The 11,244-nt window shown below is 51.4% G+C and overlaps 1 protein-coding gene across 2 annotated transcripts in view; it reads right to left on the bottom strand.

Moving 5' to 3' along the window:
• Nucleotides 1–9,044: 9,044 nt before the first annotated feature.
• Nucleotides 9,045–11,244, bottom strand: part of NECTIN1 (nectin cell adhesion molecule 1) — an 88,853-nt gene continuing 86,653 nt past the window's right edge. Inside the window, exon 10 of one of the 2 annotated variants that reach the window (XM_040085218.2) lies at nt 9,045–9,700. In XM_040085218.2, coding sequence (XP_039941152.1) covers nt 9,482–9,700 — 219 coding nt within the window. In that variant the 3' untranslated portion in view covers nt 9,045–9,481. The remainder of the gene's footprint in view (nt 9,701–11,244) is intronic. The other variant, XM_040085219.2, reaches the window with a different exon arrangement.

Below are 11,244 nucleotides of genomic sequence, written 5' to 3'. Positions count from 1 at the left end.
AGCAAGCTAAAAGGGTAATTAGCTGAGCGAATGGGAACAGAGGAATCCGGTGCTCAAACAAAAACAAAAAAAAAATCTAAATATTCGGAGGAGCACTGTGATTGTATTCATATCACGTTGGGAAAAAAAAAAAAAAAAAAAAATCCAAAAAGGGAGGGAAAAAAAAAAGAAAAAGAAAAAGAAAAAGAATTAATTTGAACTCTGAAGGGTTGTTTTTTTGGGGTTTTTTTTTGCTGTCTTTATAAATTCCTCCCCATGAGTGAGACGGGCACAGAGCCTGATTCCCGCGGGGTTTTCCCGCCCTTGGGCTTGACTCGGGGCATTGCTCACATCCAGCGGGTGGGAAAGGGGATGCTCCTGGGGCTCTGAGGTGGCTCATCTTTAAACATCTTTAAACCAGCCCAGGGGAGGATCAGCTCCCTCTTTTTGGGGAATTTTAAGCCGTTTTTGGGCTCCTTGCCCCGGGGTTATCCCAACCCAGGATGCTGCTGCCCCTGGGAGAGGATGGAGCCGTGGAAGAGCTGCAAATACTGGGAAAAAGCCCTGGAGCAGCCAGCAAGGTGCCTAAAAGCCCTTTTGTGTGCCTAAAAGCCCTTCCACAGCAGGAGGCAGCTCGGGAGGGGTGTAAATCCAGAGGAACGCGCTCTCCGTCCCTTTAGGTTTTTTAGGGAAAAGAAAAATGAAGTTTTCTGGATCTGAGACCCGGGCAGCTGGGAAATGGCCAGCTCAGCAGCGACATTTATCAGCAGGCCCTGAGATATAACAAGCAATCACACTCCAGCTGGTTTCCCATCAATAAGCAGGGATGGAATATTAGTAACAATTCCGTGGGATTTGGAAGGCAAACACTGAAAAAAAAAAAAAGAAAAGAAAAAAAAAAAGAGCAGTTGGAGAACTGGAGAGCTCAGCCTGGGCTCCCTAAAATCCCTTCTCCAGCAGCTCCAGGTGGTGCTGCCATGCTGGGAATGGTGGAACGGACAGATGAGTCAGGGAGGAGAGAAACAGATGGGAAAGGGGAGCAGTCAAGAGCTGTACAAACCCCTGGAACATCCCCAGATGGAGCAGCTGACCACGGGGCTGGAATTGTTCCTAGCACAGGCAGGACACAGACATCCAACACTGGCTGGAGGATACTTCCTAGAAATAAAATCAGAGGCACAGGAAACAGAAGAGAAGAAATTAAAAAAAAATAAATTAATAATAATAATAAAGATGTGGAGCTCTGGTGCTGTGGGACAGCCCGAACTTGGCTTTCGGTGTTGTGCCCACAAAATCTGCAAGCACAAGTAGAGCTGAAATAATTGAACATCTGCTGAAGAAATTCGTGTCCTTGCATGTGTGAGAAGGCACTTTGAGCTTAATTGGAGCTAAACCAAGCACCAGAATTTGACTATCCGGGCAAAATTCTGAGAAAAAGCCAGTCCAAGAAACTCTTTCCCTCTGCTCTGGGTGAGCCTGGAGACTTCTCAGGCTTCATTAAAGACGCGGGGATCATTATTTTCCTCCTTCAGCCCGTGGAATCACCCCCTGAAAGGATCTTTTGGCAGCCAGGAACGAACCTAACGAGGACAGTGACCGATGGGAGAGCCTCTGTGGGTTCTATAAACACTATCGATTTTCACATTCACAGAGAAATGAATTAGATGCCGATCGCGGATGAACTGATCCCCCTTCTCCCGGACTGTGAGAACAGAGCTGCAAAACGCTGGGTTGTCCCCGGGGAAAGAAAAGGTTGGGGAGGGAAGGAGGGAGGGAGCGCGGATGTGGGATGGAAAAGGTTGTCTCCCGTTTATTCCCCTGCTATTGTCAGCCAGCGCTTTAGGAAAAGGCCATTTCTCAGCTAATCAGGCCGACGGTAAAGCATGAGGAAATGGGCTTAAAGTCCATGATCAGAATGTCAGAATTCCTCCCTAAAGGGGACCAGAAGAGAGAGGAAATGGTGGGTACTGAGTGAATGAAGTGAAAACGGGCCCCTCTCTGCTCCTCAGCACTTTTGCACAGATCCAGCTGCACGTTTACATCCTCATGGCTGGCAGATGACAGAACAGACGCGCAGGCATCATCTCTGTGCCCGTCACCAGGAGCTTACCCTTCCAGGGCTCCAGATCTCCTGCTGCAGGCAGCCCTGCACCTCTGGGAGCTGGCAGGCAGCGACAGGGTGCTGTGACCCCAGAGCAGTGACAAATGACACAGTGTCACAGCCCCCTGCTCTAACCCATCACCACCACGATGGAGAAGAGCCCAGAGCCTGGAGATGGGGGTGGTTTAATCTTCTGCAGGGCTGTAAACGACTCTGAACCCTGTGTCTGACATCACTCAGCGTGTGACTGCTTAATTACGGTGATTAGGGAGCGTGGTAGGAACATGTGCAGGGTGAGGAGAAGGGACTGCGCTCAGGAAATGGATTCCCCGTGGGTCAGGTCCGTTAGAAGCGATCCTGCCCATCCCTTCCAGCTCCTGGGTCAGGGCTGGGGCATGAACAGCTTCTCCTTGTTCCTCCCATTCCCAGCTCGGGTTTTATTCTCCAAAATCAGCGACAGGTTACTCCTGGCTGCTCTCCAGGAGAAGGGCAGGCGCTGGTTAATGACAGAGGTGTCCCTGGGAGGGCAGGAGGTGACAGCATCACCCCGGGAGGGTGGAAGTGCTCGTCACCTTCAGGTCTCAGGGGGTGCAGGTGGGGCCCCTCAGCTGGATAAACCCTCCAGCCTGGCACAGGCACGAGGAGAACGGGCACACAGCACTGCTGTCACCCAAAGGCACGGCCAGGATGGACTTTCCAGCCCCAAAGGCACGGCCAGGATGGACTTTCCAGCCCCAAAGGCACAGCCAGGATGGACTTTCCAGCCCCAAAGGCACAGCCAGGATGAACTTTCCAGCCCCAAAGGCATGGCCAGGATGGACTTTCCAGCCCCAAAGGCACGGCCAGGATGGACTTTCCAGCCCCAAAGGCACGGCCAGGATGGACTTTCCAGCCCTAAAGGCACGATCAGGATGAACTTTCCAGCCCCAAAGGCATGGCCAGGATGGACTTTCCAGCCCCAAAGGCATGGCCAGGATGGACTTTCCAGCCCCAAAGGCATGGCCAGGATGAATTTTCCAGCCCGTGGCACTCACAGGGAGTGGTTGGACACCCTCAAAGCCCCCCTGGAGAACATCTCCCTCCTATTTCAGCCCCCTGAGTTCATTGCCTTAGCTCAGGCAGAAAATCCACTGCTGGGAGCCACTTCCAGAGGCTCAGGGTATCTCTGCAGCAGGAGTGGAGCTGGATTTCCTGGTGAACAAACCTTTTCCCACACCTTTCCCACATCCTGCTGCGTCACCCTGCCTCAAGCACTCCCCCGGCTCTGCTGGTCACACCTGATGTCCCCTGAGCTGGAACAAACCACATTTCACAGCAGCAGTGCTGACCTTTCCTGTCCTCCCGAGGTTCAGAGCCACCCCCTGCCCGCTGTGACACTCCTGAGGTGGCACACACGACTTTGGTCACACTTTAGCAGGCGCTAAAGGGAGACGAGGATTAGAACCTGCCCCCAGCCAGGACAGAAATAATCCTGACCCCACAACGCTGCGCCGAGGAAGAACCCGGGCTCTGACTTAATGAACCGCAAATTCCAGCTTAATGAGTTTTATGCTGAGGAGAATAATTAATGTAATTAGCAGTGATATGAAAATGATGGCACTCGAGCCTGGATTGCGATGGGGAGGGGAGCTGGGGTTGGGAGGAAGCTTGGAGAAAGTTCATTCTGTCTGTGGTGCTGTTCCACCAGAGGAGCAGGGCTGGATGTGCTCTTGGCAGCCTTTAAAACCTCACCTCCCCTCTGCCACAAAGGGGAAGAAAATAGAGCATGACAGCAGAGAAAAGGGGAAAAAAATAAAATAAATAATAATAAAAAATAGCTCAGCCTGCCCTGTTTGCAGCAGGGATGTGAAATCTTCAGTGCAGCCCTTTCCTGTGCTGGCCTTGAATTTGCAGCTCCCCCCCCACCTCACTCTGAACATCTTCCACCCTCCATGGGGCCTGGTTTTCAGTTCTAGGAGAAAAGATCTTTCCGAAGGTGATTAGATGGTAAAACAGCATCTTTTCACCTTACACTACCTAAGTATCAATTTGCTTATCCCATGTAAGTGTTTTGATAGCTTTGATGTATTTAGTGCAGTCCAAGAGCTGTGTTTTAGTCTTACACATTATGAATAGATGCATAAATTTCTACACAGCCATAAAATGACCCAGCAGGAAGTTTTCTGTTCTGATCGTGGCGCTGATCAGACATTCAGCACTGGAGAAAGCGGCTGCAAAACTCAGCGCTGGCCCTGACAGCCATGAGGAAACAAGAAAGGGGCTGGAGGGGTTGTGTTTGCCAGCACCTCTGTTGGAGTGGTGCAGCTTTCACCAGTGCAAGGCGTTTCTGGTGCCACACTGGGTGTTGGTGTGACTTTTCAGCTCAGAGGGGCCACGTTTAGATGGGCGGTCTGCGGGCAAATGTTTTAAAAACTGCCAGGTGGGATGTAAATCCAGATTATTATCCCCTTTCTGGGAAGTAAATGCAGTCCTGGGGGGAGATGCCAGGATCCAGAAATACAGGATAAACCTGTTTTTGTGCAGACTGAGGAGAGCACTGCCAGCACTCTGCTCCCACCAGCCTGTGTGATAGCCTGGCCTTGAGGAGAATTGTGTCTCCTTGATATTTCTGAGAAACAGCCCAGAGAAACCCTGGAGTTCTCAGCACAATTGTGGCAGCTTCCCTCCCTCAACCCAACAAACCCCTGCCAGTAATAACCAGCTTTGGCTGCTGCTGGTGCTGCTGCATTCAGACCCTCCACCCTCCCCCTGCCCCAAATCTGTGGCTAAATTGTCCCCAAAGGCCTTTACCCAGAGCCAGAGGCTCCATCCTTGTGCAGTGCAGCTTCGCTGTTAAGAAACATCCCGGGGCTTTTCCATTCTCAGAGTCAGCACCGAAAAATGCCATCAATAAATGGTTTATGGGCCAGTTGTGTCTGGTGGGGAGGCTCCTGAGGAGGTTCTGGGTTGGGCTCACCCCCTGTTCCCCCAGCAGTGCAGGTTCAGTGTCTCCCCGCCTCTGGAACCAGGGCTGAGTGCCTGCGCAAGGAAATCAGGCCACTGGCATGAGAAGTGGGCTGGAGAGGAGGAGGAACCCCCCCTTTTCTTTCCCTAAATAGCTGCTGGCCCCGAGGACTGGCTGTTTGTGACTGAATCTGTCCCACCCACGTGCAGGGGGAGGCTGGAGCAGGATTCCCAAACAAAATGAAGGGAGGCTGGCATCTCCTGAGCACCCTGACCGCTCTGGGGGCAGAGCCGGGGCAGGGAAGAGCGGCTGACATCGCCCTGGAGGTCACTGAACTCTGCTCCTCTGCTTACCTTTGAGTCCTGTGTCCCCTGTGCTGCAGGCAGGGAGGGATACCACAGGAAAAATGGGATATTCCACTCCTGAGGAGCCTCTGGAATGGGCAGTGACTCCTGGGAGAAGGCAGGAGTGTGTGTGGGTGCGTTTTGGGGGGTGCAGTGCCAGGGACGAGGGATGTGGAGGACAACTCAGCAAGAAGGCAGCCCTGGGAGCGAGGCAGACATCAAACACCCCACACAGGCCCCACAGGCAGGACAGAAGCTGCTGTAACTCTTCAGCTCACTTTTATTTAAGTTCTGCAGTCAGTCTTTTCCATCTGCAAGAGCTCTGGTGTCAGTGCCACCAACACATGGAACAGAACCCGTGACATTTCACCCCAGCAACAGGAAGAACAGCTCCATCTCAGAGGTCTTTTCAACCTAAACCACTCTCTATCCTACAATACCAGCTCCTCCCGTGCACTGCCAGCCCGCTGGATCCCACTCCACCGGTTTCCAGTTGGATTTGTTCAGCAATCCACGCCCAGCAGCGCTGCTGGGTGGCTCAGCCGCCAGAGCAGGGATCTTTTAAAGTCAGTTGGCACCGTGTCAGCAGGAGAACACCTCCCCTTGGCCCTGATTTCAGCACCTGCCGGCTGCCCCCGGGCATGGGCGGCCTTATCCTGGAGCAAAGTGAGGATTTAGCCCGTGGCAGCAGGTGCAGGGAGGTTTGGAAAGAGCCATTGGGCAAACGCTGTGTGACAGGAGGCAGTGAGGAGTGAGAGCCCTGAATCAGAACCAAGCACAGATCTGGAAAACCGAAACAGTGGGCTCACTGTTTCTTACTTCAGGGTTTTCCTTCAGGGTTTCCCCCCTTTTCCTAGGGTGCAAGGGAATTTGGTGGCGTGTGGCGAGGCTCTCTTGCCATCATTTTGAGATCAACCCAGCTCTTCAGGAGAGGCAGAGAGAACCAAGACATTCCTAGATTAAATACCTGTGCTGGCACGAGTCAAACTGCTGCTTTGAACTGAGGCTTCTCCTGCCTTTTACCTTTTCAGGGAGCATTGAAATCCTTTTGCTTTGCTGCAAGCCCAGTAAAACCCTTTGTGGCAGACTTCAGTGGGCAGCTCAGATTCAAAGCTGCACAAGGCAAGCAGAGTTTTTCTGTAATGCTGCAGTTTGTATCCCTGCCTTCCCCTTCCTCATCAAAGGATCTTCGTCCCAGACATGGGCAGCAGAGAAAACCACCTGCAACGTGTTCTCTGCCTCCTCTGGCAAGCAATCATTTTGTCTGGCTCCTTTCCTCCAGTATCTGAAGACCTGAACATATTCCCCTTCTCATTTAAATTCCTGGATCTGTCTGAAACCGCATCAGGTGAAGGCTCCAAATCAAACCACAGCGCTCTGCTATTCCAGGCATGCAGGTAGGGGAGTTTGGAATGGATTTTTGCTTGCTTTTTCCTCATGGTCAGTGGTGCTGGGTTGATTCCAGGACGTCAGGGACCCGTGGGGCTTCCAGCACCGCATCACCTTTCCAAAGGGAGGGAGCAAAGGTAGATTTGGCAGGTCCAGTGAGGTGGCTGTGCCTTCAGTTCTGAGCACACCCAGTTCTGTGGGAGCCAGAAAGCACCCAAGGTGTGTTGGGGAGAAAACCAGAGAGAAAAATGCATTTTCTGAATTGAGACACGGAGCACTGGAGTCCTTTGGCGTGAGGGAACGACCGGCTGAATCCTCTGGAGACCGGCAGAGGAAATGTGGATACAAATGACTCCAGAAAGGTTTGCATCCGTCAGGACTGGATTGAAAAGTTGTGAGGAGCACTCCACGGCTGTGTCCTGGCGATAGTGCCCCGATCCTTTGGGAATGAGGGTGCTCCCTGCACCAGCACGTGGCAGAGCCGCTGCTGCCCGTTCCAGCTCGGCCAAAAACTGCACCCAAAATTCCCCTTCATCCACTGCTCAGGCAGCCAGGCACCCACCTGTCATTTAGTGTGAGGCTGGAAAACCCCTCTGCAGGTGCAGCCCCCCACAAACCTTGTCCTGGTGAGCAGCCAGCGTCCTGTCTCGAGCACAGAGCGGCAGCGTGCCCCGGGGAAGGGGTGGGAAGAGCTGGGGGTGGTTTTTTGCCATTCAGGAGCCCGGGGGATCCACGCACGTGGTGTCATCCCCCACAGGGCTGCGTTGCCCCACCGAGCAGGGTAAGAACTCCTCTCCCACACCCCGAGGTGTTTGCCAGCCTGCAGGGAACCCACGAGGCAGAGTGACAGGGATGTGGGGAGCGGGAGGGACGAGGTGACGGGGACACAGCAGGGGCAGAGAACAAGCAGAGCTGCTGGGATCCAGAGAGACAGAAACACAGGGGGGCCTCAGAGCATGGCAGGAGCTGGGCTGGGGCATCTGTGTGGTCACAGCTCCTCTGACAGGAGCTGTCACCCGCTGGGAGTTTCATTTCTCACCTGTACGAGCAGCACTGGCAGGGTTTGGGTGCCTGGGCAGCAGGATCAGGGTGTGGTGCCCACCTCTCCCTCTCTCACGCCCTCAGCTCAAGCATCCTCACGTTTTCCAGAGGGATTTTAGTGTCTGCAGAATGCCAAATTCCCAGCCTGAGCCAAAGCAAAGGAAACGCCCTCTGGCCACAAAGCTTTATCCCCGTGCTCAGAACCATCACCTCTTCCATGCCATGGGTGAGACAGGCGGAAGTTATTCCTGAAACCAAGTTATTCCTGAAACCAAGTTATTCCTGGAACCAAGTTATTCCTGAAACCAAGTTATTCCTGGAACCAAGTTATTCCTGAAACCAGGTTATTCCTGGAACCAAGTTATTCCTGAAACCAGGTTATTCCTGGAACCAAGCTCTTAGGCAGGATGCTCATTCCTTGTCCTCCTCTTCCTCTTCTTGGCTTTTATATACATTGAAGTGTATAGCGATATTTTTTTGTTTCGTTTTCTCTAATACAAGTGAACACAAATGTGATGTGGAGATAAATTCCTTTCTCTAGAACACTTTGTGGTCATGGGAATGCACATGTTTGGATTTACACACCCACACACATCCCAATATCAAAAAAAGGTGTAGTCCCAAAACTAAGATGCTTTTATAAAAGTTAAAAGGCCAAATTCCTCTATTGGCTTTTATCCTGCGTTAAGAGCAAGGAGATTACCTGAAATCCTGATTTATTCTTCATATTCTGCCTGAGTTAATTTTAAAATTCCAATCAACAGATGCGAGGAAGAGAGGGGGGAAAAGCTCGTGGGGGGCCACATCAGGCTTTGAAGGGAAAATTAGAGAGAATGTTTTCCTTTATAATTATTTTTCTCCTTTGGGTTTCAGGTTATCAGACCTGTTATTTAAAGGATGCTTTCTCCAAATGTGTTGACTCCAAAATATGTCCTCTTTTTTTAAAGAGTCAATCCAAGAGATTGGGAGTGGGAGCAGGAAGGGAAAAGGACAGAAACAAACCGCCTAAACCAAGTCCTGATCTCTATTTTTGGGTTGGTTTTGAGCATCTTTCGTTATAAGCATCTTATGATTTGGTTCAGCAATCTTGGCTGTTTAGCTCTTCACAAAACGGGGATTTGCTATCCTCGCTTCTGAGGGGGAAAAGGAACAAGGAAAAAAAAAAAAAAAAAAAAGAAAAAAAGAAGAAGAAAAAAAAGCCACAGCCTCAGATTTGAGCACTGGCTGTGCTGTAAAACCTCACACAAGCTGCAGCGAGGGCTGTGAATAATCCACACCCGGCTACTCCGGTGCAAAGAGTGCAGGGATTGACACAGGGGGAAAAACTACGGACACTGGACTGGGCTGGGCACATCCCATCCACCACAGGGCAGCTGTCACCCACAGACACATGCACACACAGAGCCAGGAGGAGAAAAGAGAGATGCGGGTACTGGAGGGGACGTGGGAGAAGGCAGAGTGTTCCCTTGAGCATTAGCGAGGCAGGCAGACGCTTCGAACTAATCGTGGCAATTGCACCCGGGTTTGAAAATCAATCGATAAAATGAGCGATGGCAAAGGGAGGGAGGGGGAGCCGAAAGGCCTTGGTTGCTGAGCGACAGGAGAGGTGAAAGCCATGAGTTTCTTCTTATTTTTGTTTTTTGGGGTTTTTTTTTTGTTGTTTTTGTTAGCAGTGTTGACACTTTAAACATACTGTTCCTTAGGACAGATGTAAGGAGCCCGGGAGCCGGGAGGTGGGCAGCGGAAGGAGATGTCGGAATGGTGAGGATAAAGATCTTGCGGGAGGTCTGACAAGGGGGCATAGACATGAGGGATCTTCTCCAGATATCGATCTTCATGTGAGTAACAGCGGGTCAGGTAATCACTCGCATTCGATATCTCTGAGTGACACTTTCCAAAGTTCTGCAAGTAGAGACAAAAGTCAGCGGGTGAAAACTCCGGGATCGCCGGCCAGAAAACGCACACAAGCCCTTCAGTTCCTTGCTGAGACACACAGAGAGCAAGCAGGATGGAATATTAACTAGTTTACCAAGCTCGCTGCTTCGGGAAAATGGAGACCCAGGCTGTAAATCCCTCACACTGCAAGGTTTTCCTCTCCCTCCTTGAAATACCCAGATCATTGATGAATATGCATGGCTTGGGCATGGTTTGTCCCTTGTCTGTAAATACTCTGCTCTCTGGGCAAAACAAGCAGCCAGCCAAAGGAAGGGCAGTTTATTTTCACGCTTTCTAACTCTTTCCACACCTGAGTTTTGGGAAGGCGGCACTTGAAGGCGTCATTAATCTAAACCGGGCCGTGCTCTTCCATTTAAAGGGCACACGTGTCCTACCGGGGGCTTGGGATGCAAAATGCGCTTATTGTGCCTGGTGCTTACGTGGGAGACAGAAGCGCTGGGCTTCACCTGTGTGAACAGCTCCCTGGGAAGCTCCGGGGGCAGGTTTGTGGGTCAAATCAACTACAGAGAGCAGAAAACCACTTTCAAAGCCGAGGCTGCTCTGTGGTTTTTCCCTCTGCTGCTGGGTGTGTGTGGACACTTGGCTCTCCTGGCCTTCAGGAGCATCCCTCCCACAGCCCAGGGCTGCGGCTCCCCAGAGGGTGGCAGCAGATGGGAAGGATTCCTCCCTGCTTCCAGACCCTTTCCTGCTCTGGAGAACCTGCAGGATGACCCAAGCAGGACGGACATTGAGCCAGGATGTTTTTAAAACCAACCTGCACTCAGAGGCGCTCACCGGGAGATAATTTCTTCTCCAAGAGGGAGCAAACAGCGCTGGAAAACGCTTTGATGGCTGTGGTTTGAGCAGGGGCTGTTTGAAGCAAGCAACTTGCCCTTGAGTCCTTCCCTGTTCCCTTTCAAAACCTCGGGAGCAGTCAGTTTAGTGGAAAGGACAAGGGGTTGACCCTCAGGAGAAAACGCCTGGAGGAACAGAACAATCCACTCGGCCCATCTGCTGCCAGCTCCTGGATGAATATTTCACCAGGATGCTTTAAAAAAAAAAAGAAAAAAAAAAAATCCTACAGAAAGCAAGGTGTGGAGAATAATTTATTGGTGTCTCAGACCGCTGGGAGGGGCACAAAGGCAATTTTGGGAACAGCCTGGCTGGGCCCAGCGAGGGAAAGTTTGCCTGAGCTGCAGGAAAACAGCAGCAATGCTGAGGCCAGTCTCACTTTCATTTCTCTTCCACTGGCAAAACTGTTGATCCTATAGACTGAGCTTTTAAAAGTCAGCAGTGGAATTGCTCTGCTGGGATCCTAAATTTGGGTGGGCCATTCCCACAGTTTTTGTCCACTTTATCCTTTTAATCACCGAGTGAAAATGTGGACAAGGGCAGCATTAGAGCTCTTCAACCAGAGGAACCCAAGCTAGGGGCCATGAAAAAGCCTCACTAACTTTACCTTAACCTTAAATAAATGTTTGCTGTTCTTCTGATGGCCCCAGCTGATAAAA

Source organism: Hirundo rustica, chromosome 23 (genome assembly GCF_015227805.2).
Source record: "Hirundo rustica isolate bHirRus1 chromosome 23, bHirRus1.pri.v3, whole genome shotgun sequence".
NCBI classification, from domain to species: Eukaryota; Metazoa; Chordata; class Aves; order Passeriformes; family Hirundinidae; genus Hirundo; species Hirundo rustica.
The sequence above is the reverse complement of the archived record's forward strand: the minus strand, read 5'-3'. Positions and strand labels throughout refer to the sequence as shown.